Raw genomic sequence first — 27,558 nt, 5'->3', positions numbered from 1 at the left:
AAAAGAAACTCTTTCCTTGGATATAATTTAAAACTAAGAAAAGCCAAAATGATTTATTGTTTTCGCTTTTTAATATTTTAATATTATACACTATAATATATAATTAGAAATAAATAAACAAAATATAGGTTTTGGTTTTAATGGGTTATCATGTCAATCCTAATATTTTTTAATTCAAGTATGATCCCGACTTGTTCAAACTTTGCACGTGTCAACTCAAACATCAAGTTTGTGCACGGGTTGAGTGGATTGAGAAATTTTATTTTATTTTTTATTTTATATTTTAAAATGAATCATTTTATTTTTATAATAGACAACTTTTCTTTTCATGAATTAAGGGTTTAGACTCTTTTTTTTTTTTTTTTTTTTTAAATGATGTATTTAAAGTGGAGAAAAAACATGGAAGTATATATGTTTATGCCTTATGTGAATAAGTACACAATAATTAATATTGATGTTAATTTTTAAATAATTCCTATTTTAATGTTATATTTTTAGATGGATTATGCTTTCACCTAAAAAAAATGAAAAATTTAGAATTAGACACACAAAAATATTAGATCAAATAATTAAAATAAAATTTAGATTAAAATATTATATTTTATTAATTAAAGGTAATTACTAAAATGATGATATTCTTGATTTTTTTACATCTTTCAATTTAATGAGTATTTTAATTTAAAGTAAAATAAAATGGGCGTAAAATATTTTTAATTAATTTTCCTCCCATGTGTTAAACCCAATAATTTGATGTTAATCTACAAAGTCCCTTAAAACTAAGGCTATGTTTGGTCCTAAAAGATATTTAAAAAAAAGAATGTTACAAAAAATAATTTTTTTTCACAATTTCTTTCAACATAAAAATATAAAAAAAATCAAATATATTTAAAATTTTATATGTTTTTTAAATTATTTAATCATTATTTTATTAATTTTAAATTTATTTTTTATTTTCTTTCATTTTTTTTAATTTTCTTTTCTTGTCATTTTCGAACCAAATTTAACATAAAAAAAATTAAAATATACAAGGGAAGTATCATCTATGAATCAACACACCTTTTGTTATATAAAAACTATTAATTCAAAAAATTAATAACTAAATATATTATTATAACAATTAAAATAATTACAATAACTCTTTTAATTTAATATATCATTCCCACTCATATAAGATATTAGGTGAAAAATTTATATTGTTTTTTTTTTTTTACCTTTGTCCTAGCTGATAACGGTCAATTGTCATCCCACAGAGGTCGTTAATAAATAAATAAATAAAACAAAAAAATTGGCGCCAAAATCCCATATTTGCCGCCAAAAGGCAAGCACAAAAGCCCCCTGGGATTCAAAAAGGAGACGACAGAGGAAAAAAAAAGGAGAAGAAGAAAGCAAAATGGGGAAGGAGAAGCACTACTGGCTGCTCAAGACAGAGCCTGGAGAGTGGTCATGGGAGGACCAAGCTGCCAACGAAGGCTTATCAAACTGGGACGGAGTCAAGAACAAGCAAGCCCAGAAGAATCTCAAGGCTATGCATCTTGGCGACCTCTGCTTCTTCTATCACTCCGGCGCCAAGGCCCGCCGCGTCGTCGGTGTCGTCTCCGTCGTTCGTGAATGGTACGAAGAGGGCGACGGCGGTGCTGGTGGTGCTGTGGATGTGAGGTGTGTGGGGGAGATGAGGAGGGCGGTGGACTTAGGGGAGATGAAGAAGGAGAGTGGGCTGAAGGGGTTTGGGCTGTTCCGGCAGCCGCGGCTGTCGGTGGTTCCGGTGCCGGAGGAGGTGTGGAAGAGGGTCTGCGAGATGGGAGGTGGGTATGAAGGGGACGGGGGGGAATCTGGAGATGCGGAGGTGGGTGATGATGGCGGTGGGTGAAGCGAAGGTTGTGGCGCTGCCTTGCCTTTTTGATGTTTGTGAATATGCCTCAATGAAGGCGTTTGTTTTTTTGTTTCTTTTGTTTCTGGGTCTTTTTGTAGGAGGAAGACAAAGAAGATGATGATGGAAAGTTTGTTATATTTTGTTTCCAGTGACCATGATTTTGATGATGGCTTTCACTGCAAAGATTAACCACCCAAATACTTCTTCAAATTCAAAATTGCAGAGCTTGATTTTGATTGTCAACTTTCTATTAAGTTTGAATTATAGCATTTTGCCTAAAGAATGAGAAGGGACTTTTTATATCCGTTTTTAAAAACAGTTTGTTTTTCAAGAGCGATTCTCATCTGATTTGAACCTTGTATGATAAAAACAGTTTTTGAAAAATATAAGTGTTGTTTGGTAACAAATTTTGAAAACAGTTTTGAAAAATAGATTTTGAAAACAGCTTTAAAAAACAGTTTTTGAATAAGGTTAAGATGTTTTCTAAATTAAAATTCTGTTTGGAACCCGATGTGTTTTTAATATGTTTTAGAAATAATTTTTATGTTTAGTACTTATGTGTTTCAAAACAATTCTACGATCATTTATAACTTAAAATTCTATTTGGAAATTGATATGTTTTTTAATATTTTTAAATATATTTTAGAAATAATTGCTTTATTTTTAATTATTCTATACATCTACATATAATTATTTTTTAACATTTGTTTTTAAAAAAACAAATAAAAATAACAAAAACTATTATTTGAAAATACATTGTTTTCTATTTTTAAAAATAAAAAATTGTTTTTACAGTTTATTTGTTAATTGTTTTTGAGAACAAGTTTTCTATTTTTTAAAACAAAAAAAATTGAAAAATAAGTTTGTTAATAAAAAAATATTTTGTTTTTTGTTCTTAAAAACTAAAAATAGAGTGTTTTTAGAAAATATCTTTTAATTATTTTTTATTATTTTCACTTGTTTTTTTTTATTATTTTAAAAAATAATTATATAAATATGTATTATAAATAAAAATAAAATGTTATATATAAAAATTATTTTAAAAATATTTTTAAAATATATTTAAAAATATTAAAAATAGATTAAAAATATTTTATGTTTTTAAATAGACTTTTATTTTATAAAATATTAAAGAATAATTTTCAAAAATTATTCTTAAAAATTGATTTTTTTAAAGTATTTTTGAAAACCGTTACTACCCTTGTTTATATAAAATCTTTAATCAAATCAAACTCACTTCATTTTTAAGATTTAAAAGTTAGCGAAGTAGCTCTCAAAATTTTGAAATATAGGAGGGGAAGTGACGTCGTTTCAAGAACAATTGAGGATAAATTTTGGTTAGAAGTGAAGGGGGACGGAGCAAAATTGAAATGCAAGCCCTAGGAGGAGGATATCGATTTGCAGAGCTGCTGCCACGGTCATGGCGAAGATCCACTGCCCTCCGATCATTTTCTTCTTCATCCTCATTCTTCTCCGACCAGTCTCGTGGTGGTCTCCCTCGATTCTTCTCCGAAGTTCTCCCTCCTTCCAAGGCATTCTCTCTATCACTCTATCTCTACCACATGCATTCCATTGGGTTGCTGAGAGAATGTAGGAAAAGAACGGAAATTGAAACTTGGAAAATTTTGATTTAATTGAATTGTTTTGTTGTTTGGGAGTTAGAACTTAAAACTCAACTAAGCCTGGTACCAGTAAATAAACAGTTAGGCTTTGAATGTTATGGGCATATGTTTGCTTTTGCTGCTGTGCAATTGCCACTCTTTTGGTTACTGAGAAAACTGAGGGAAAAGGAAATGAATGTAAAATATTGGATCCCCAGTACAAGTACAAGTAGAGCTATAACACACAGGGGATTAGGATTAATACATATATATATATATATATATATATATATATATATATATATATAGATACACACACATAAAAAAGTTTAACTATCAAAAATCCATTAAATATGTGAGGCTTAAGCCTCAAGAGACTCAAGCCCAAGACCAAGATGTTTAAAATATGAACTAAAGACCCATAAGGCCCAGAATCTATTAAAATCCATTGAATATCCAACGCTTAAGGCGTCAAGGCTATGCACCTGTCATCAAGCTGGCTTTTGCTATTGTACATAAAAAGGTTTTTTTTTTTTTCTTTTTCTTTAATTCTCTCTATCAAGAGCATGCTAGTGGACTAAGGCCTAAGTTTCAATTATCCAGTGATGGGGCTATAATCTCCAGGCTAATTCACAAGGTTTTGCATTGAGGTGAGGCTTGGGGCTTAAGCTTCAAAAGCTTTTTAAAACACTGATTTCATGTTAGATTTTATAAATAGTTTAGGCATGACTTAATTTGGTTTTTTTTCTTTTTCTTTTTTTTTTCCCCCTGTATTCTTTTGGTGGCCTCGGAGTGTCTTGTATACTCCTTGTGTACTAGGTGTCAACTAGCCATCACTCCCTCCTCTTTCTTATTAATATACTTTTTAATTTCCCCACTAAAAAAGAAGACAACGTACTTATTATTTTTCATAACAATGCAGGGTGGTATTGTACGTGTACAGGGTGATGAATTCTGGCACATGACTAAAGTTTTAAGATTGAGTGTGAATGATAGGTATTCTTAATTATCAACACTCTTGAGTTCAACTTTCTTGGATATATACCTATGTTTGTCTAACTTAGATAATTAATGCCTATTTAGAATTCATAACTATTGATGATGATTGTTAAAGCCATTCGTTGTCAAAGAAAATTTAATATGAAATTGGCAAGCATTTGTTTCATCATTGTTGGAGGACTTTATGGAAAATGTTTATTGCTTAACTTTTATGGATTGAGACAAGTAAATAAAGTTTAATTTATTTTCCTTGAAAAATCAATTACTTTTAGTAGATATTATAATTTGTTGGTGGATATGTCCTAACCATCCTTTTCCATCATTGCCATTAAGATTTTCTTCATTCTAATGTTTTGCAATTATAGTAAACATTGTAATGAGAGAAATTATTGGGGACAAATTCAGCTTGTATTCTCTATGATGCAATTATTGGGGACATGTTTTACCTTAAAACTAATAGCTCGTTGTGTGAGTCTCATGTTGGGTTCACTATGCGAAATGAGAGAAATCGTATCACAATGTGGGATTCAATTTTAAACTTTTAACCAAGCTTCAACCTTTTATGAGCACAATAATTTTTGAAACTAGGCCACATTATTCCATGGGGCCATGGTTTAGTGCTTGTGGTTGGGCAAGACAATGGAGGATTCATGATGAAAATAATTTCAAATGATAAAACTCGGTCAAGTTTCAACTTGCTGATGAAGTGAGATGGAGGAGAGAGAGAGAGAGGGTTAGAGAGAGAGAGAGAGAGCGACGGAGGAGTGCGAGGCTTCCCGAGAGCAACCGAGAATGCAGAGGGCAAGGTCCTTGCGAGGCATGGGAAAAGCTTCAAGAAGGGTGGCTTCGGAGTGGAGTCGAAGTCGTTTGAGGTTGAGGTGGAGGAGAAGAAAGGCAGATTGCAAGCTACGATTGTGGAGTGGAAAAAAGGGATTTCCTTGTGGATTAGGCTAGGATCGGCGAGTCTTGGGCTATTCCTCGATTGTCTGGTTCTTTGTATTAAGGATGTGAGAATGGTAAAATGGGTAAGAAAGTGGAAGGAAAACGGGAGGGCTTATTCTCTGGTGCGAGATCAAAACAAAGGGGGGTGCTTCCTCCGGTTAGATGTTGTGGATCTGGAGAACAAAAGGTTTAGCATATTCATCCCCAAAGAAAGAGGAGCAAAGGGTGGTTGGGTTTCAATGGTGGAGACGCTACGGCGCTTGGGATGTGCTTATGGAGGAATGATAAGCCAAAAAGAAGAAGAGTTACGTTTGAAGCCAAGTATGGTGAAAACCTTTACGAAAGTGGTCAAAATGCCAAGGGGTAAAGATAGGGCAACAATTAGGGTGGAGGTCACAAAGAAGGAGAGCTATGCCGGAACTTAAACAAACTGGCTCATTGTGTGGTTGGGATATGGAACCCTAGCGCAGCAAAGGGGGATGACCTACGAAGTTGGGGGACCCATTTGGCGAAAATCTGGAGTCTAAAGGGCAACCTAGGGTTAGCAAAACTGGAGAGAGGCAAGGTATTGATGGAATTTGAGCTCTTGATAGAAGCAGAGCAAGCCATTAAACTTGGAAGCATCTCGGTTTGGGGGATCTTTCTTCGCCTGGAGAAATGGAGGCTTGAGACGGGATGTCTGAGGGAGGGGGAGAACATGAGTGAAGCCTAGGTGCTGGTTGTAGGCTTACCCGTCTCCTTATGGGAGCGGGACATTCTGAGAAGGATAGGGGAGGAGTGTGGGGGTTTTCTTGCAGTCGACTCCCAAACGGAGAAGATGGAGGAATTGCAGTGGGCCTGGTTATTGGTGAAGCGTAACGGCGATGAACTTCCCAATGTGGTGGAGGTTTGGGTTGAAGAGCTGTGCTACTCGCTAACTCTCTGGTGGGAGGTCAAGCCAGTAATGAGAGCGGCGACAGCAGGAAAGAGAGGGAAGAATGTTGCAACAGGAGGGGAGGTTGGGGGTGAGGCTTGTACACGTGCGGGCGAGCGCGTGCTGGAGGCGAAGGACGGTTCGAGGCTCGAGGCCCTACTGCTGCCTGCCGATGGGACGCGGGGCCAATCAAGCGGGTTGGGGCAAGTTATGGACCCTATTCGGAGCTTTGATGGGTCGTTGGGTGGGTCACAAGGATCGGGCGGGCTTACCTTGCTGGGCCTAACAGAGCCCCCTTGGAGCTCTAAGGAATCAGAGCCCATTGGGCTTGATCCTTTCTCGGACCTCCCTTGCAAAAATGGGCCGTCTCTTTTTGGGCTGTCGTCTAGGAAGATTTCTAGGCGGGCCAAGACTTTGGAGCCTCCAGTGATGCCTAGGCTGGACAACCGAGGCCCACCTATGCCCTTAGCTGTGGTTAGAGCCCAGTTGGGGGAGGCCCGTCCCTCCATGGTAATTAGCCAAAGCCTAATGGGGGGTCCAGACGCTGGTATTTCTCCTTTTTGGGTGAAGGATGGCTTGCGGAGGCCTTCTGAGGAGGAGATTCAGTCCGAGGGAAGATCTAAGACCGACCGTGCCTTGTTGGAGGAAGATGCAAGGTATGAAAACGTCCCTATCTCTATTGGACCGGTGGTTTCTGGTTCTCTTTTTTCTTCCTCTCCTATTTATGGTCGGACTCCATTGGGGGAGTATTACGACTTTTATGGGGCTGGCTTGGACTTAACCCAGGGGGTTACACCTCGATTGTGTAACGTCACTAGGTCTACAGAGCAGGAAATAGTTAAGCGCTGGGAGTTGATAGAGGTTAATACTGACAGTATTGAAGAGAGCAGAGAGGAATTGTGCCTAGCTCGGTCTATGCGACAAGGAGGTAGAGGATGGGAGGAAGCAAGTTGGGAGGAAAGTGATCTGGCTAGGTTCAACAAGTTTTTGGGATTTTCGACAGAGGGAGTGGAGAAAGATATTTTGGAGTTTCTGGTCAAAATTAGAAAGAGGAGGGAAAAAGTTCATAGCAAAACTCTTCTGGAGAAATCGAGATTCGAAAGGGAATTGAAAAGGCTTGAATGTTCCATCAATTATGAGGGGGGGAAGAAGAAGAAGTGTGCTGTGCAAGGAAGAGGGTGCTAGATTATGGAAGTCCAATGAAGATAAGGCTGTTGAGCTGGAATGTGCGTGGAACTAATGATAGCTCTAAAAGAAAGGTGATTAAGGCCATGATCAGAAGCCAAAAAGTGGACTTGTTTTGTATCTAGGAGACGAAAATTCAATCAATGTCAGAGGGTTTGGTAAGGAGTTTGGGCTCTGGGAGGTTTCTTGATTGGGGTGCCATGGGTGCTCAGGGAGCTACGGGAGGGATTTTGATATGTTGGGATAAAAGGACCCTGGAGGTACTTGAGATGGAGATGGGGCAGTTCTCGATTTCTTGTATGCTTAGGAATGTAGAAGATGGGAATGCTTGGATCTTCACAGGAGTGTACATGCCGTTTTCTAAAGAAGAAAGGGAGATTCTGTGGGAAGAGCTCGGGGCAATCAGGGGCATCTGGGATGACCCCTGGTGTTTAGGGGGCGACTTCAATATTACCCTCTCCCAAAGGGAAAGGAGCAATCAGGGAAGTCTGACCGGTGCAATGAGAAGATTTGTTCAGGTTGTTGATGAGCTAGAGCTCCTGGATCTTCCTATACAAGGGGGTGTGTTTTCATGGAGCAGGGGTAGGAACAATCAATCTTGGGCTAGACTGGATCGATTCCTAGTGACCCAGAACTGGCTTGATCACTTTAGTGGGGTTGTCCAGAGTAGGTTACCCAGACCCACTTCTGATCACTTTCCCATCTTGCTGAAGGGGGGTGGGTTAAGACGGGGCCTTTCCCCGTTCAGGTTTGAAAACATGTGGCTCAAAGTTGATGGGTTTAAGGATCTTCTTCAGGATTGGTGGCAGGGGTCGGGGGGGAGAGGGAGGGCCAGTTTTAGATTGGCTACTAAGATGAAGGTCATGAAGGAAAAAATCAAAGGATGGAACAGGGATGTGTTTGGAAGGCTGGAAGTTAATAAAAACTCAGCCCTTCAACAAGTCGCATTCTGGGATGGGGTGGAGAGTGAAAGGAGTTTGATAGAAGGTGAAACGGAGCTGAAAAGAAAAGCTAAGGAAACCTTTAAAAAGTGGGTGTTATTGGAAGAAACTCATTGGAGACAAGTGTCAAGGGAGCTGTGGCTTAAGGAAGGGGACAAGAACACAAGTTTCTTTCACCGGATGGCCAATGCCCACCGAAGAAATAACTCTTTGGATAAAATTAAGATCAATGGGGGGTGGTTGGCTGAGAAGCAAGAGGTGAGAGAGGGGATTGTGAATGCTTTTCAGCAGTTGCTTTCAGAGGAGCTAGGCTGGAGAGCTGATATTGAGGGGCTACACCTTCAAAGTCTAAACCGTAATGAAGCTGAATCTTGGAGCTGCCCTTCACTGAGGAAGAAATCCATTCTGCTCTGATGGAAATGAATGGAGATAAGGCTCCAAGCCCGGATGGGATCACAGTGGCCTTTTGGCAATCTTGCTGGGACTTCATGAAGGAGGAGATTGTGGACCTGTTTAAGGAGTTTTTTGATAAGAAATCTTTTGCTAAGAGTCTCAATACTACCTTCCTAGTCCTCATTCCAAAGAAAGGTGGGGCTGAGGACCTTGGGGACTTCAGGCCCATCAATCTTCTAGGGGGATTGTATAAGCTTTTGGCCAAAGTTCTGGCCAATAGGCTGAAAAAGGTTTTAGATAAGGTGGTTTCTGCGGATCAAAATGCTTTTGTGAGGGGAAGATAGATTTTGGATGCCTTGCTCATAGCTAATGAGGTGATTGATTTTTGGCATAAATGTAAAGAGAAAGGGTTGATTTGTAAACTGGATATTGAAAAAGCATATGATAGCATTAATTGGAATTTCCTCATGAAGGTCTTGCACAAGATGGGCTTTGGATCTCGTTGGATGGAGTGGATTTGGTGGTGCATTTCAACTGCAAAATTTTATGTTCTGGTTAATGGGGTGCTAGCAGGTTACTTCTCCAATTCCAGGGGGCTGCGTCAAGGAGATCCCCTTTCTTCTTACCTTTTTGTGTTGGGCATGGAAGTGCTAAGCGTACTTATAAGAAGGGCTGTTGATGGGGGATTCATTTCAGGCTGTAGTCTTTGAGGGAGGGGGGGAATGGAGATGAATGTGTCTCATTTGCTCTTTGTTTATGACACAATTATTTTCTGCGACGTAAGGAAAGAACACCTAACCTCTCTAAGTTGGATTTTGGCGTGGTTTGAGGCAGCCTCTGGTCTAAGAATAAACCTAGTTCAAAGCGAAGTAATTCCGGTTGGGGAGGTTGAAGACATTGACGAATTGGCAGTGGAGTTAGGGTGTAGAGTGGGGTCTCTTCCTACTGTCTATTTAGGGCTGCCCCTTGGAGCCAACCACAAGGCCTCGTCTATGTGGGATGGGGTGGAAGAAAGAATGAGAAGAAGGTTAGCCCTTTGAAAAAGACAATATTTGTCAAAGGGTGGGAGAACTACCCTCATTAAAAGTACTTTGGCTAGCTTACTGATTTACCAATTGTGTCTCTTTCGAATGCCCAAGCTAGTAGCAAAAAGGCTCGAAAAATTACAAAGGGACTTTCTTTGGGGAAGGGGAAGCTTGGAAAGGAAAATCCATTTAATCAATTAGGAGGTGGTGTGCACTCAAAAGGAGAAGGGGGGTCTAGGTATTTTCAAGATTGATCTCTTGAACAAGGCCTTGTTGGGCAAATGGATTTGGAGATTTGCCTTTGAAAAAGAAATCCTTTGGAAGAAGGTGATCGGGGTGAAGTATGGCCATGAGGGTTTTGGTTGGCGTACTAATGAAGCTCGCGGAACGTTTGGAGTGGGGGTTTGGAAGGAGATTTTGAAGGAGGCGAACTGGTGCTGGGATAACATAGGGTTCAAGGTGGGAGAGGGGATCAAGGTCAATTTCTGGACTGATCAGTGGTGTGGTAATGAGGCGCTGTCCCAAAATTTTCCCTAGCTATTTGCCTTGGTGGTCCATAGGAACGCCACGGTTAATGAAGTGTGGGATTTAAGCCTTGGTCAAGGAGGTTGGAACATTAGATTCTCTAGAGATTCTAATGATTGGGAGCTGGATGCTATAGGAGAGTTGTTTCATATGCTGAGGGACTTGAGGATTTCTTCAGAAGAGGACTCAGTGATATGGAAAGGAAGGGGTCATGGTTTTTTTCGGATTAGGGATGCTTATAAGCTGCTGGCAGCTCCTAGTGCCATCACCTTCCCGAAAAAGAGCATTTGGGTGGATAAGGTTCCAACCAAAGTTGCTTTTTTTGCTTAGGAGGCCACGTGGGAGAAGATCCTAACTTTGGATAGGCTCCAAAGACGGGGCTGACACCTTTCTAATCGTTGCTTTTTGTGTGGTTGTGAAGAGGAAAATGTAAATCATATTCTTTTACACTGTATAGTGGTCAGGGTCCTCTGGGAGATCGTCCTTGCCTTGTTTGGGGCTCATTGGGTGTTCCCAGAGACGGTCAAAGAGGTGTTACTTAGTTGGAGGGACCCCTTTGTGGGGAAAAAGAGGAAAAAGATTTGGAACTCCATCTTGTTGTGTATTTTTTGGACGGTATGGAAGGAAAGAAATAGATTAGCTTTTAGGGGGGGCTCTTTAGCTATTCAGAAGTTAAAAAATTCTTTTGTATGTAATTTGTGGAGTTGGGCTAAGGTGTATATGGGAGAGGAGTCCTCTTCGCTTTTAGGATTTTTGGAATGGCTTGCCGTTTCTTAAGGGCTGGTGAGGTTTATTGTTCATGTGTTTTTTGTTTTTAGGCTACTATGCTTTGTGGCTTTTCGCCCTTTAATATATTTGTGCTCATTTATAAAAAAAAAAAAATTTCAAATGATAATTTTGTATGCTTGGGTCGTGTAAATTTTTTGTTTGGTGTTCTTTAATCCAATTATTTTTCCTTTGCTTATAAAAGATTTGGGTTTTTCATTTTTCTTTGGGTAGAATATTGTGTTTGTGTGAATTTTATGTCCTAAAATGTTAGTGAGGATGATGAACTAAGGGTTTGATGGTTAGAAAAACCATTCTTAGAGGAGGAAATTAAAGAGGTTAAAGTCCCTGACAACAAGAAGTTTTCTTTAGCTTTTTATCAAGTGCATTGGCTTACCTTGAGAGAAGATTTATGTAAATACTTTCTAAAATTAGAGCATAACAACGTAATTAATAAAATCACAAAGTCCACCTTAAGTACTCTTCTTCCTAAGAGAGTGCCTACCCTTAGGATTCAAGATTTTAAACCATTGGCTTATTGACTAGTCTATATAAGAGCTTAACAAAAGTCCTCTCTAAGCAATTACAAGAGGTACTTTGTGAAACTATCTGCCCCTTCTAAAGGACCCTTTTTTTAGGAAATTTAGTTCTTTACATTGTTTTGGTTGCTAATACATCATGGATGATAGTTGTGATTAGGGGAAGAGAGGTTTACTTTCAAAGTGGACTTGAGAAAAGCCTATAACCATGTTGATTAGGGTTTTTGACCACCTCTTCATAGGAAATGTTTGAGTTGTTAGTTAGTTTGATTGTAGTTATTAATGATAGAACAAGGGTTAGGCGAAGGCATTTACAAGCCCTAGGCAAAGGGGATTCTCTATCCCTTAAATAATAGTCATGGTTCATAATTATAGTCTCGGTCACCAATTTCAGAGGTACTAAGGTGGATCGATTGCAACATCTTAGATTAGTATTAGACAATACAAGCAATATGTTTGTGTTGAGAAAATCTTTAAGAGACTTGATCTTTGAATAAGTTTTTTTTAGAGGGAAGAATAACTCTTATTTTGCATGTTACATTTCCATTTCCAAAATCCCTATTTAGGCCTTTAGGATGGAGAAAATTTCAAGGAGATTTCTTATGGTTAAGTATTAGAAAAGGCAAGAAAGAGGGTAATTGTTGGATTGAAAAAGATTCAAAGGGATTTTCTTGGTAGGTGGGTGAGGGGTTGTTGAAACAAAAGCCACTTTTGGTGATTTGGTTTGTTGTTTGCTTGGAGAAACAAAAAAGGGGCTAGGGCATAAAAATTTTGTCTATAATTAATAAGACTCTTTTGGGAAAATGGTCTTGGAGATTTGTGAGTGAAAGGAATCCTCTTTGGAAATGGGTAATTGTAGCCTGTAGTCCAACACAGGCAAGAAAAAGGATGGTGGTGCATTAAAGAAGTGAGAAAAGAGTATGGAGTGGGGGTCTGGAAGGCAATCAAAGATAGTTGCGAGTTTTTCAAGGATAAAACGGGTTTTAAGGTTGGTTCTAGGAACAAGGTGAAGTTTTGAAAGGACAAGTGGTGTGGGGACACACCTTTGAGGGAATTGTTTTTGAAGCTCTATTCAATAGTCTCTTCAAAAAAATGCTTGGGTGATTGACCAATGAGATAGTGGTAGCTAGAGTCCTAGGTTTATGAGGTAGTTGTATGACTAGGATTTAAAAGAGGTAAAGGTCTTTTCTGGTAGGTTGTTTGAACACTTAATTAGTTTGAGCATTGAAGATATTATGGTGTGGTTGGCTACAAAGAACGGTATTTTTTCAGTTAAGTCTTTCTATTCCTCTTTAGCAAATAGGAAAACAGAGTACAACTCTATGACAATTTGGAATTTTTGGGTGGCATTGAGAATCAACTTGTTTGCTTGGGAATCAACATGGACTAGGATTTTGACTCTAGACTAGCTCAAAAGGAGGAGTTGGTGGATTCCTAATAGATGTTACATGTGCAAAGTAGAAGAAGAAACAAGCGACCATTTTCTCCTTCATTGTTCAAAAGCACACATTTTGTGACAATTGATTTATGCTTTTTTTGGTGTACAGTGAGTGATGGACTCTCTCTGGTTAGAGGGGTTATCTTGAGCTATTACAAGTCCTTTGTTGGAAAAAAAGAGAAAAAAGGCTTGGAAGGTTGTTCCGTTATACTTGTTTTAGACCATATAAAGAGAGAGAAATGGGAGAGCTTTTGATAATCGTGAAAGCATGGACCAAATAATTAAAAATTCTTTCTTGTATCTTTCTCGGGATTGGATTAGATTGTATATTGGGGATGGTTCTTTGTCGTTGTTAGACTTTGTGGATTGGTTCTATTTGTAGGGCATGGTTGTTAGTTTTTGTGTCTTCATGCCTTTTTTTGTTCTTTTGGTTGCTTTGTATACATCATTTATACTTTTTTTTTAATACAATCTTTACTTACCTATCAAAAAAAAGAAAAAAAAAATAGAGGGGGGGAGGGGAGGCAAGAAAGATCACTTGATTTGGAATCATGTTTGCAAGCTTAAACATGAGTAGGGGATAGGTCTTCTAAAAGTGGCTATAAGGAATAAAGCTCTCATAGATGAGTAACTTTGATGGACCTCACTTCACTTGTCAAGAGTAAAGCTCTTGTAAGCAAGGGTGGAAGTGTTGGGATATGTCGATGATATTTTGCTAATAAATCGGGTGTTGGTCCACCTTGATGCAACAGGTGGCACAAAAATGTTGATCCTCCAAAATTTGGGATTTTCTCCATTTTTTCACTGATTTATTGGTCATATAGCGCTATTTTGCGATTATTGCCAATTTTTTAGTGCTAGCACCTTTCCTGCCATGTCATTGTGTCATATCCTTTTCCATTCAATGCTAAAAATCTACAATTAATTGAAGAAGCAGACTCAACTAGCCTAAATCTTCTTGCCCAACCAGCCCAATTCTTTTTGTTGTGACAAGTTGAGGGGCACCGTCTCTATAAATAGAGCCTTGTTTTCTCTTAAAGTTTCAATGTGGGATTGATTGCGCTTACACTTAAAAAAAAAACACTTAATGTTGACATTAAAGGAAGGATTGAACTTGGGTCCTTCGATTTAGGATGGATGGCTTGTGCCATTTAGCCAAATCTTTTTTTTTTTCTTCTTATTATATGTGCACATGGAATTATATATATTGTAAATATCTTTTATAAATTATAAATATCTTTTATACATTATATTATAAATTAATTAAACTAAAGTTATTATAAATAAGTTAATTTTAATTATCTTATTATGTATTTTATATACTAATTAACTACAAAATAAATATAAATTTATAAATAAAATTATCAATATTTTTAAATAAAAAATACTTATCTATATATCATCGTTTCTTTTATATCCTTTAATATATTCAAACTAAACATATTATCATTTTAATATTAATGTGTTTTCAAATTTGTACATTATTGCCTAATGTTACAAATTCATTATATATATTTCTTCAATAAAATAATGTCAACTTATGTATTATTGTTTCTTCTATCATTTTTGAGTTTTCCCAATGTTTATGAGTTTTAATAAATTTTTCTTCCATTGATATTTTTTATCAAAATTTTCATCGATATTTCTTGATATATCCCGATATATTTGCAAAATCCAACTATTGATATATTCTTGATAACCAATATTTTTATCCTTGTTTGTAAGTGATTTGATGGTTTTGACTACTTTTGACATTGTGCTATTAAACATTTATAGGTTGCATTATAGTGGATAGGTGCTAACCTTTGTCATTAGGTGGTCATACCTTCCTCTTCGAAAAATTATTTCTTGGGACTATTAGGAATTTGGTTGTTTTGTTTAATACGTCATTGTTGAAGGGTCAAACACCTAGTTGTGAGGATCTTTGTTGAGGGGGCCATGCCTTTTTCTATGATGCTCATCTCTATCTTCTCTCTCCAATTAGAGATCTTCCATATCTCCTTTTCTCATCTAAGTCTTTCTATTATGCTTATGCCTTCTCTGAGATCATTAGTCCATCCTCATCTCTATCTTCATCTCTTTATTTTATTTTATTTTTTTTGGATGAGAGGTGTCGGATCCTAGCCCCGTGGGCTTGTTCTCCTCAAATGTCCCTTTTGGGATAAAGAAGTAGAAGTGAGAGCCAAAGCCATAATTTTCAAAAAGCACTATTGTTATTGTAAGATTTCATCAAATATGAAATAACTTTCTACTTAAGCCAAAATAGAGCTTCTAGAAAAATAACATTTTATTGGCTTCCATGTTAAGATCTTTTTCTTAGGCATAAGCTCTTTTAGGAAATATAGCCAAATAGGTTCAAAAACTCTTGTTAAGCTTAAAAGAGTGCTTTGGGCTTCTTCTAAGTCAATCCAAACAAGGCCTTATTCTTTCTATTGTGCCTTTTCCAAGAGTGTTTGTCCATAAATCTTTCTGTAGTCGAATTTTATTTGAAAAATTTTCCTTTTGGAGTTTTTGCATGGTAAATGGCTAATAAAAAGGGTAATACCGAATACTTTGTATAAATTAAGAAACCTAATAAAGTCACTAACCCTGAGTGTTGGTTGTTGTCTAGGTAACTCTGGAAAGATGAGGATTAATGTGTTTTTGAAGATATAGAGCTAATGAGGTTAGAGTTCCATTTAAGCTAGCAAATTTTGATTTACCCATTGGCCAAGATCCCAACATTACTAGACAGTCTAATTAATGCATCCTCCTTGTGTTAGTAACCTCAAGGTGCATGGGAATTAAGTTGTTATTCTCTTTTGGATGTCTCATGAAAGAGAGACTTGAACTTTTGATGCTTGGCTTTGTGTGGTTATTAATTTTCTTTTTTTCTTTTTTTTTTATATAGGTAATTTTTCTTCCTTTTTTATATGATTATATGGAATCCAATCTTCAACCTCCCTAATCCCGAAACCAACCCCTTGTTACTAAACTAGGTGTCAAGGGCTATAAAATTATTGACCTTCCAAGAGGTATTCATTTATTTCGAAGTCTTGAACTTTGGATGCTTTGATATGTAAGATTTGACCTTCTGAGAGGGTGTACTTTGTTTGGAAGCTTAGGTTAGCCAACTTGGAGGGAAATGGAGTTGTTTTTTGTCCTAGCTTTGCTTGAAGGTTTGATCAAGGCATCCCTTTCCTGGTTAGTAATCTCCAAGTGAAGAGGGACTAAGTAGTATTTTCTTTTGGGTGCCTTAAGAAGGAGAGGGACAAACTTTGAATGCTTTTATTTGTAAGATCACTAACCGTCTAAGAGGGTACTCCTTTATTTGAAAGCCTTGAACATTGGATGCTTGGTTTTATAAGATTATTGACCTTCTAAGAGGATGTTCTCTTTTTCTTAGAAGCCTTGAACTTTGGATGCTTGGTTCTGTAAGATTATTGATCTTCTAAGAGGGCGTTCCTTTGTTTGGAAGCCAAAGTTGGAATTTGTTGGGATTTCCCTTTGTTTTCTTTTGTTGGATAAATTCTTAATCAAGCATAGGGTCTGTTAGCCCAAGGGTTCTCCTAATCAGGTTTTGATGATAACAAATCATAGTTAAGTTACTAATTGGTTTGAATTGTAAAGAATCTTAGGTATTAATTTGGAAATTCATCAAATGACCTAATGGATACAAGATCAAGACGTTTGGAAGACCTTTAATCATAGGAAACAAATGTAAGATGAATGCATGGGTGCACTTAGGGTTTACATATCATTTCATGCATCTTTAAAAAACTTGGTTTATTCTTTAAAGTTTTATTTCCATCAAAACCCGAGTTTTATCAAATGTATCTTAGGCAAAATGTTTCAAAATTGACATATTAATTTACCTAAAGACCTTGCCTAAGTGTTAGAAAAGAAAAAAACAGAAAAAGATAGGTTTTCGGGGCCAAATTGTTGAACCGGTCTAGGCATTGGGCCAACCGGCTCAACCGGCCAGGGTACCGGTCGACTGGTTCCCTTTGCCCGGTCAAGGATCGATCGAGGAGTGCAAAAACACTCTCTCTCTTCCAGTAGCCTCACCTTCCCGATCGAGGTATCCTCCTTCTCGGTCAACTTCCGGTTGAGGTTCGGTCGAAGTCCCATCGAAGCAATGCTAACTTGCCAAAGCATTAAATGCTCCAACGGTTGGTGAACCGGTAGACCCCCAGCTCGACCGGTTAAGACTGCTTTTTGTTTTTCTTGGCTCCCGAGGTTAGAAACCTATAAATAGAGAGCTCCACTTCATTTATGAGATATAGAACACCTACATTTATTTGTCTACCCACTTATTCTTGCCTTAAAAGCTCTCATTTCTTTCTTGGTGCTTTAAATCTTCACTTGCATATCCTTTAGTGTACCTTTGTGATTCATCCTAGCTTTGATTTGTATTTGAACTATCATTGAGTTAGGTTGAGGGATTCATTCTTGTAAATTGAGTGTTAAAGCCTTCAAGTGAGTTGAATCTTGAAGAGATTGTGTAAGAGTCCATTGGAGTCGGAATCCTAGTGTAAAGGAGATTAGAAGCTTGGTTGAACCTTCAAGTTAGTAGAACCCTCACTCAGTTAGGAGCTTGAGGAGAGTGGACGTAGGCAAGGAAGTGTCGAACCACTATAAAATCTGAGTTTGATTTCTCTAACTCTATCTCTTTATATTTGCTTCTTTTGTGCTTGAATTTGTCGTGTTCAAAAAGAATTTTCAAAACCCAATTCACCCCCCCCTCTTGGGTGTTTTTCTCATTTAAGTTTAGCCTTTATTTTCTCAGGGTCTTTAGTGTAAACCCCAAATACATGCATTCAGCCACAAACTGCACAAATCGAGTAAATAGGGTTGCCAATAGAACGACGAAGCTCTATCCCATTCTTGCCTCGATTATATAACTGATTCTTCATCCTTGTTCTAAACTTGGGACGGGGTAGATCGATGGATTCCATTCCTATGTGCACAAAGAAAGTAAAACTCTACCCCTACCCAGGCTTGCCTTGTTCTTGAAAAAGATAACAACATAAATCTTGCAACTCTCATCCCTTTTCCCTAGCTTATCAACAAAATAGGTAAAAAAACACACACTATTAAACATAAATAACTAACAACTCTCTCTCTCTCTCATGGGCAAACAAAAAATATATCAATAGTGCCAATAAAAGAAAGACGCACCAAAGTACATGGGACTTGTACAAGGGCGCCAAAGAGCGAACAAATTTCTTTCCTTTTCTCCATCTTTCTGAACAACCAAACAGGCCACAAACACACCAAAAAAAGGGTAAAAAAGGAAAAAAAATCATACAATTTTCTTTCTTTTTCCTAGCTTTCTCAACCAAATAAGGCAACACACAATAAAAACAACATACCACTAGAATTGGATCAGAACATTGTTATAAATAGTGTCTACTGGCCACGTGCTATAATCCATTGGAAACAACCACCAAAAAATCTCAAACAAACCTCACCAAACAAAACAATATATTTACTTGATCAGATGACTTGATGATTTCAAGATGAGAATCATTCTTTGTATTGATGTTGTGGAACTCAATGCTGTTGTACTAAGAACACATCTTCTCCAAGGGATCGTTGGTTTTATTAGAGGAGACATCAATGAAGATGGCAAATGGTGAGTCTAGGCCATGAGTAGTTCATAGAGGTGGGATTCAATCAAGCTGCTGCCGATCAAGAAGATGGTGAAAGGAGACATCTCTTTGCCATCTAAATTGAGCCTCACCATTGAAGAGAGAATGGAGAAATGGTGGATAAAAATAAATATTTATTTGGGGTGAAGTAGGTACAAGACCTAACCATAGCCCAAACATGAATCATGTTTTAAAATTTTTTCCAAATTTGTTCTGTTCCCAATTACAATCTCTCTATACTTGCCCCATTGCCATCCCTACAATGTGCTGCTTTTCCTACGAAGGGGTTTTGGATTATTTTTGCACTCTTGGAAGTCAATTCTTTCATTTGAGAGGCAACTTGGAAGAAAATTGTTACATTGCTTAGCTAAAGGGACAGGTTGGCCATTAACGAGTTGGTGTTTCTTGTGCAGTCAGAAAAAGGTATCAACTAACCATATTCTCCTTTGTGTGTATCTTACTCTATTAGGAAGTTCTTGTTAGGTTGGCATGGAAGCTTTGTGAAGAAGAGGAAGAAGAGGTTTTGGAGGATGACCTCTCTTTGACTATTTTGCTTTATTTGGGTAGGTGTAGAAGATGTTTTGAGGAAGTGGAGAGCTCAGCAATGACACTGAATTTTTATTTTTTATTTTTATTTAAATTACTGTGCTCTCTTGGTCTAATGTGGTATTAGTTTGTAAGGTTGGCAATTTTCTTGACCTTCTCGACTATTTTGGATGAATGTGTTCCTGGTATCTTAGGCACTCTTTGTATACTTTCTATGTGCATAGGGTGTGGCTTGTTTTGTTAGACACTTTTTCAATAAAATTGTTTTGCCCGTTAAAAAAAATCACCAATTAAATGACATGGAGGCTGTACAAAGACCCCAGAATTGGTGAAACATAATTTGATAAGAAACATGGTTAAATAAAATGGTACAAAAGAAACAAGATATGAGTCAAGTTGTGGAATAAGCCATCGGTCTTATTAGCCAATCTGTGAAATGGCAACAAAAGCACAACTTTAATCAAGCAACTTTAATCATGTCTTAGGTTTGCATTTAAGGAATAAAATTGTCTTCATTGTGCATGTGGTCTCAAATATATGTTAGTATCTGCATCAACATCTCCAATATCTACTTGTGTGAATATATGTTTTCCCAAGTTTTGTCATAACCTCTATTATAGTTGATATCTATATTTTCTTCCTTGGTTGTTTAATTTCCCAATTTTTCTCCATAATTCTTATGATGTGAAGAGTCCCAAATAAGCATTCTGTCAAATATATGTTTGAATAGAAACTGCTCAATGTACTATTTTACTCATAAAGTTTGGAATTAGATTATCGTCTTTCTGAAAGTGGAATTAATGTGAGGAAGTTGATAGAAACTTGATATTGCTTAATCATAAAAAATCGTATCTATTGGAGAAGAATATTGAATAGCTTGCTTATAATGTATTTATGGTTTTTGACATCATAATGTGCAAGGGTAGAGCTCTTCAATGGGAAAGGAGGATTGGTGGAAGGAAGCATTAATAGAATTGATCGCACTGGACTTGATTTTATCGCTTTGGAAGATCCAAAATTAGTGCTTCCACAAAGCTCACGGTGGCATGTGTTTGCAGCTTTTGGTGAGTTCTTTTGGATCTTCAGTAGAATGAATTGGCTGCATTCTTTTAAGGATTTTAGATTTTGCTATCACTTGTTTACAGTTGCTCCTTTTAGGGACTTTAAAGGGTGGTCGAGCTGACTGGCTGGTTGAAAAGTGCACAGTATGTCTTAAAATGTATATATGAGCATTATCTGGCTGGTACTTCTGTTTATATGCTAGCTGCTAATACCATTCCTTTTCTTTTTCCTGGATTAGGAGTTGGGGACCAGTAGTGTAACCCCTTTGCTGACGGAACGTTCTCCTTCAATTTCAGAAAATCGGGTGGATCGATTGCAACGTGTCATTCTAGCTGCTGCTAAGCAATGTAAATAATTTGTTCTAGTTGTTTCATTATGTTGTTTTGAGGTGAGATCTGTCTGACTCTCCTCTTACTTTGCTTTGTGATATGAAAAGCCAAATCAGTTTGGACATTGCTCAGTTAGATGACCTGTGTTTGTGATTGATTACCGACTTCTTTTTGTATATTTTTCTCTCCCATAGGTCAACGTCTGCATGAAATGACTCTGAATCCTCCTACAACAATCGATAGCCTCTTACCTATTGTGAGTTACTTCTCATCTTTACTGGCTTTTATTCTTACACATATCTCTCTCATAAGCCAAAATCTGCACAAGATGGTTATGAATCCTCCTAGAAAAATTAGTAACCTTTTACCTACTGTGAGTTCCTTGCCCCCTTGTATGCTAGGAGATTGAACAAATATTCTGGTTCTGGTTCATTCAAATGAACTCTAAGGTGGTAGTTATAACATTCAGGCTCTTGCATATCTGTTGATTTTAGTCTAAATCGCTTATATAGTATGTTGTTACACATTTTCTTGTTGGCACATATTTATGTTATATTTTAGAGGTGCAGTTTGTTTATTCTCTTGTATTATTATGTATTATAGTTCTTAATCAAACATCAGTTACAGAATATACCGTGTTCCTTTTAGTGTATAATGAACTATTCTAATACTTCTTGGCATTTGTTATCTTCCCACCATGGTTTGTGTGAAACTAATGTCATAATTTTTTTATTCTCCAGGTCACCCAATCAAAGCTATCCTTGGTGGCTGTTGCAGAAGCTACTCCTGTTTTTAGTGTGTTGACTTCATCAAGAAGAGAATCTACTGGGCTAATGATAATTGGTCCGGAAGGGGGTTAGTACACATTATGCGTTAATCTCTTCTCTCTCTCTCTCTCTCTCTCTCTCTCTCTCTCTCTCTTCCCATTTTCTTTGTCAGTTGGCCATGTACAATTGGTTTGATTGGTAGTATGGTAGATTTATCAAGTGGGCTAATAATAATTGGACCAGAAGGGGGTTAGTACACATTATACGCTAGTTTCTTTTCTCTCTTTCTGTTCCCATTGTCTTTGTTGGATGGTCATGTACAATTGGTTTGATTGGTAGCATGGTGAATTTTGTGGCATCTATCTTATATTTCAAATTCATTTTTTAAAATGCAGTTCTTAATCATAAAAGGTTCAAGATTTTGTTGTCTTCTTTAATTTGGAGGGATCATTTATTAGATTTAATGAATTAGTTGTTAAATGTGGATTTGATAGATATTCACAAAAACAGAAGTAGTTGAATTAACAGATTGTGTGTTTTTGGGGCTTAGGTGTATATGAAATTCTGCTTCTGTAAAGGCTTTATTTGTTACTGTGAGAATTAACTCCACTCAGCAAATCCTTAATCCCAATTGTCTGTGGTTGACTGCAACAAATATTTTTTTCCATTCAACTTTATGTAAGGCCATATCCTCCTATTGGATCCTACTTCATCTTGTTTCTAGGGATATCCTTCTCCTTGACCCATTTACCAATAGTGCAAATGTGCCTGGGCTGTAAAGGGTGGGTTAAATGTTGTGGTTGGATGGATCTCTATATCCTAACCCTATCCTAGTATATAGCACATAATTGAAATCTGATATTGATGTAATCCATGCCCCAAGATATGCCCAATCCATAGATCCTGCTATCCCTAAGCTCCATAGAGCTTACTAGACATAGGTCTTACCTTTTCTTGGTATCCAGTTGAGGTCCAGAGCTAGCCTTCATTGGCACTGGGCCACTGCCAAAAGAATGTGGCCAATTCAGATCTGATTTTGGGCCTACAGGCTGATTTACATGCACCTGGGTATGACTCATACCTGTGGATGTTTCAAATTCTCATCTGCATTCATTGGCATGTTGGGATAAGAATTTGCTGTCTTTCCAACTTTAAAATATCTGCTGTTTTTCATCCTTCAGAATGAATGAACTAAAATTAGTGTGTGTTTATGCTGGTTATTAATGTTGCAGACTTCACTGAGAAAGAGCTGAATATGATGAGGGAAGCAGGTGCTACAGCTGTTGGTCTTGGGCCTCACCGACTACGGGTTGAAACTGCAACAATAGCACTTTTAGCAACTTTAATGCTATGGTCCGACTCTGAGAGGCCATCTGAACCCTAGTCACATTTACAGGTAATCCTTGATTGTGTATCTCCAGAATGCTTTCAAAATGTTACACCCAGAAACTCTAAGTTTATTTGTAGGTCTCATTTCTGACAATATGGGATATAAGACTGATTGGGACTGAGTTGAATTAGATGACACTTGTTTTGCTGGGAAACTTTGTCAAGGCACAAAGTGCTTTCTAACTGTTGTGATAATAACATACAAAGAAACATTCCAAGTGTGAATGAATTAGATGACTCTTGTTTTGCATGAAGGATATGTAAATGGAATTATGAAGCTTGGAGTGATTTCTAACTTTGACTTGCTTAATCTTAACTTACGGTCAAAACCTTAAAGATAATGAATGATGTGCATTGGAACAAAATCGAATTTCATGAACTTTTTATTTGTCAAAAGGCAAGTTAACCCTTCCTTTGTTTTCTATCTGTCTTCAAAAAAAAAAAAAAAATTCTTTAAAAGGATAGTTGCATATCATTACTATTTTGTCGTGGTTCTAAAATTCATAGACAAACTGGTTGATTCAGAAGAATACTATTTCTTTTGCTCCTAGAGTTTAGCTATATAAAGATTCTATTATTATGAAGAACGAAACATATTTGAAAACAATCATATCCATCCAAATATTGCAGTGACAAGTAGGGAAACTCCACAAATTTCAAAGAAGTCTCGAGGTACTTTCTTTTTTACTAAATTCAGATGAATCCAGACTAGGGGAAATGGGTCACTGAAAATTTATGAAATTGATACTTTAGATTTGATATGCTGTTTCTCATGTTCTACTAAGGATATAAAGTAATGATGCAGACTTTCGATTCTGTAGTATGAAAAATTGTAGTGATCTTCATCCTTATTGATCTAATTTTTTGGCTGGTGTCAGATTTTGTAATATGAGTCAGGTCTTGAGTCAAAAGTAAATCTTCAAAAGTGTTCACTATTCTCAACTGTCTGAAATAAAGTAGCTTTGATTGGTCTAGTGGCTATTAATTAATTAATTAATTAACTAGGGCATGCCTTGTAAGCCTCTCTATTGATAGACTTCATTTATTTCTGGTTGTGATGCTGGTGGGTTCTCCTGGCTGGCTGTATCTAGGGAAGGTTTTGGCTTCCTCTCTTATAGAAATTTCTCATCTTCTTTTTCATGGATGGACCTATTACTTTCCACATTTATAATTCTTTTTGTTGATGACCAACTTAGGAGGACCATTGAAGTCTTTGTTTCTTATCTCATTTGCATGGACCAATGACTTTTTATCATGCATATCCCCACACCCCACATCCCATTTTGTTACACAAGTACCACAGTTTATTTAATATGCTTTCTCTTATTCTATGTAGACTCTGGCATATGCCATGCTGTGTTTGACCATAACATTGTTGTTTTAATGTGTAAATCTCTTGCTTAATTTTTGGCCTGAAAGCAAACATGTTCTGATTGCCTACATTTATGGCTGAATTTTGGGAGTAATATATATATATATATATGGAACATTGTCTAAGTCAACAAGAATTATAAAATGGGTTATTTCAATTTTTTTTTTTTTTCCCTTCTGAAGAGAGTTATGGCATATTAAATTCACCATCCATCAAATATGGTGCCCTGTTAACCACCTTACCATGGTTTATCTTTGACTTTGCACCAGCACATAACTTGAAGCATGAATTCAAGCTGGATTTATGAATTGGATTGGATTGAACTGGGCTGAAATGATTTTCTTTGAGGATTAGATGTTGCATTTTTTTTTTCTCCCTGTCAAAATTTGTGCTGAAGAATTATGAAATTCAGAAGCTTATGTATTGTTTTTTATTTGGTTTAATGCCTGTTTGGATTGGAGAAAAATTGACTGAGAATTTGCTGATGCACTCACAATACAAAATATTTTGCATGTAAATCTGTGACTAAAACATAGGTGGTTTACTGAGGTGATTAAATAGAGTTGTCCTGATGTTTAACACTTGAATTTGGAGTCAACCAGGCTGCTTGGATCATTTATTTTTAAGAGTCAATTTCATAGACCTCCTGCCGTTTTGGCTAAATATACTTCGTTTCATTGGTTTGAAATTTCATTGGTTTGAAATTTCATCAAATGTTTTTCTTATCCTTCTTATTTGATATTTTCATTCATCTCCTTTCTAATTCAAAATAAGGGACGTATTTGACGAATTTTCAAACAAATGGAGGCTAGTTGTATTTAACTAAAACCTCGAGGAGTTGAGTGAAATTAATCCTATTTTTGATGTTTTTCATGCAAATTTGAAAAGCAAGTCATAGAAATATTAAAAGGAGAAAAATGTTGAGCAAAGATCTAAAATCATGGAACAAAAGGACATGAACAATGAAACAAAAGCACATAAATTTCTAATATGGAAAGGAGCAAATAAACTTCAAACTCAAAAAAATGTTTGGTAAAATTATAATAGAAAGCAGACTTTTGAAAATTTATTGTGAAAACATGTTATTTTTTAGGATAAGTTTGAGATGTTTTCAATTGTATTTTAAATAATAATTGAAAAATATAAATAACAATTGTATTTTAAATAATAATTGAAAAATATAAATAAATTATGAAATGTTTTACATTATATGTAAATGAGTAATGCCTTCATGGAAAATAAATAGAAGAATTGTCTTTTATATTATTGTTTTCAAATTAAAACCAGTTCTGAAAATTAGTTTTTTAGAATAGTTTTTAAAAATCGTTTTTTGATGTTTTGTAAAATAAAAGTTTGTTTAGAAATATGAGATGTTTTTAACCTGATTTTAAAAATAATTTTTTATGTTATAGAGTTTTATTTTAATCATTATATAATTATTTTTTAAAACAACACTTAAAAAACAAGTGAAAACAATTATAAGATATTATATAAAAATACCTTATTTTCTATTTTTAAACATATAAAATAAAAACAATTTTTTGGTTTTTTTGTTTTTTTTTTAATTTTGAAAAATAAAAAACTGTCTTAAAAAATAATTGTGAAACAATCCTTAATAAATGACTCTAAAATTTGTTTTCAAAAATTATGTATACAACTATTTTGGTAGACGGCAAAAATTATAAATTATGTATTCCATGAGATTCTCACTAGTAGTATTATTATTTGCTATCCCTACTACTACCACCATTTCCACTGAATCACTTCCACCACACACTATCACAGTAAAAATCAGTAAATTCTTTCCATGTTACTTATAAATTATATGTTGATTAGATTGGATTTCATGGTCATTGTTGTTAGCTTTAAATTGGTCTTCTCTTTTGTTGATTGAATTGCTCTAAAGGGCAGATAAATGTCACTTGTCAATTCTCTTTCAATCAATCAGAATAGAATAGAGTTCTTGTGTTCATACGTTGCCCTTTGGTGAATGATACAAGTTCCTTGCTGTCAAATGTGAATGTGTTTGTTCAAATCTTGAGATTTGACTAGGGCTATTTGACTACCTTATTTAAGAATAGAAGTAAAGGGAAGGGAATGAAATTTTATGTTTGAAAATTGTATTTAAGACAAAAAGACTTTTATTGAAGATGTGGAACAAGACTTTTATTGAAGATGTGGAATAAGGTTTCATTGCTTTGTAACTTTGTCTCATTCCATTCCATTGTTGGTCTCTTTCATTTTTCATTGTGATTTCATTTGTTGAATAGTCTAGATTTTCATGGGTATCGATTTCGATAACTTGGAATCTGACCCATGAAATATGAACCAGAAAACAAGGAATACGTCCAGAAGGTCATCATCAAGTGTGAAGTAGAAAACAAAGGAGCAGGTCTAGAAGGTCATGGGTGTTTTGATTTTTGGCCTTCTGTACTCTGTACTACATGTAAGTAAGAGCTAAGCCATGGAGTCATGCATTCACTTCTAACCCACTTTCTTGTCTTCTTTTATGCTTTTGCTTTCCACAACAAGATTTTCCCAAGAAAGCAGTGGGAAAGATGTCAACTGGGGAAGGTCCTTTCCTCTTAAACTCATCCATTTAAAATGTTTGCTTAATTCATTCAAATTCAAATTAAAAATAGGAAGACAAGACTGATTGACTTGGTGCCAAATCACCATTGAATCTTGGTTGATACGTACTGTCTTTTATATTATTAGTTTGTATGGGATACTTGTGTTAATATATGTTCTGAAAACATTTTTTTCCTGACAGATTCCTCAAGTCTTGTGATCTCTTCTTTCATTCTTTGCATTATAAAAATCTATGAACCGTTAAGAAAGATAAACAACTTTAAAATTGGAATGTGCTGCACATGCCTTGGTCTTCTCCTTCAAGCGTTCTTTGAGTTCAGTTCTGAGATAAACAATTATAGGAAGCATTTTTTTATCAAGAACATGTTGCATGTCTTTTTCTTTGTCACCTACTAATTTCACATATGATATTGAATGGATTTTTTCTTTTTTTAAGTAGTGGTTAGAGTAAAATAGATTATATCCACCCAATGATTCAAAAACATTTTAGAATAGAGATTGTTTTTGATACTATTTGGGACTTGAAGATTAAAAACTTCTCCATCAAGCATGATATTGTTCAAAATATCATATAATTTTGAATCTATTACTCAGAAAAATATTGAAGTATCTTATTAAAATCGATTAACTTTGAATTCAGATTATTTAAAGTTTGGATCGTTGGATAATGATATACATAGATGAGATCATGATACAAATAAAAGAGAACGAGAAAATATATTTAAAAAATAT

General features: G+C 36.1%; 2 protein-coding genes across 4 annotated transcripts; both read left to right on the top strand.

Annotated features, from left to right (window-relative positions):
* The first annotated feature begins 1,281 nt into the window (after nt 1-1,281).
* Nucleotides 1,282-2,087, top strand: LOC100263474 (uncharacterized). The gene has a single exon (XM_002276259.4). The coding sequence runs from the start codon at nt 1,391-1,393 to the stop codon at nt 1,865-1,867; it is 477 nt and encodes a 158-aa protein (XP_002276295.1). The 5' UTR covers nt 1,282-1,390; the 3' UTR covers nt 1,868-2,087.
* A 1,017-nt stretch (nt 2,088-3,104) lies between these two features.
* On the top strand, nt 3,105-24,752 carry LOC100258322 (uncharacterized). 3 transcript variants are annotated; one of them, XM_059735959.1, is made up of 9 exons: nt 3,107-3,402; nt 4,394-4,467; nt 20,237-20,379; nt 20,474-20,520; nt 20,616-20,724; nt 20,901-20,962; nt 21,447-21,561; nt 22,706-22,869; nt 23,493-24,266. In XM_059735959.1, the coding sequence occupies exons 1-8, from the start codon at nt 3,241-3,243 to the stop codon at nt 22,855-22,857; spliced, it is 864 nt and encodes a 287-aa protein (XP_059591942.1). In that variant the 5' UTR covers nt 3,107-3,240; the 3' UTR covers nt 22,858-22,869; nt 23,493-24,266. The 3 variants fall into 3 exon arrangements, with proteins under 3 accessions (XP_019074701.1, XP_059591942.1, XP_019074700.1); XM_019219155.2 differs by lacking the exon at nt 23,493-24,266 and adding an exon at nt 24,504-24,752 and having other exon boundaries at nt 3,108-3,402; XM_019219156.2 differs by lacking the exons at nt 20,474-20,520; nt 23,493-24,266 and having other exon boundaries at nt 3,105-3,402; nt 20,674-20,724; nt 22,706-23,116.
* The last annotated feature ends 2,806 nt before the right edge of the window (nt 24,753-27,558 follow it).

Source organism: Vitis vinifera, chromosome 3, assembly GCF_030704535.1.
Source record: "Vitis vinifera cultivar Pinot Noir 40024 chromosome 3, ASM3070453v1".
NCBI classification, from domain to species: domain Eukaryota; kingdom Viridiplantae; phylum Streptophyta; class Magnoliopsida; order Vitales; family Vitaceae; genus Vitis; species Vitis vinifera.
This window is presented reverse-complemented; position numbering and strand designations above follow the sequence as displayed.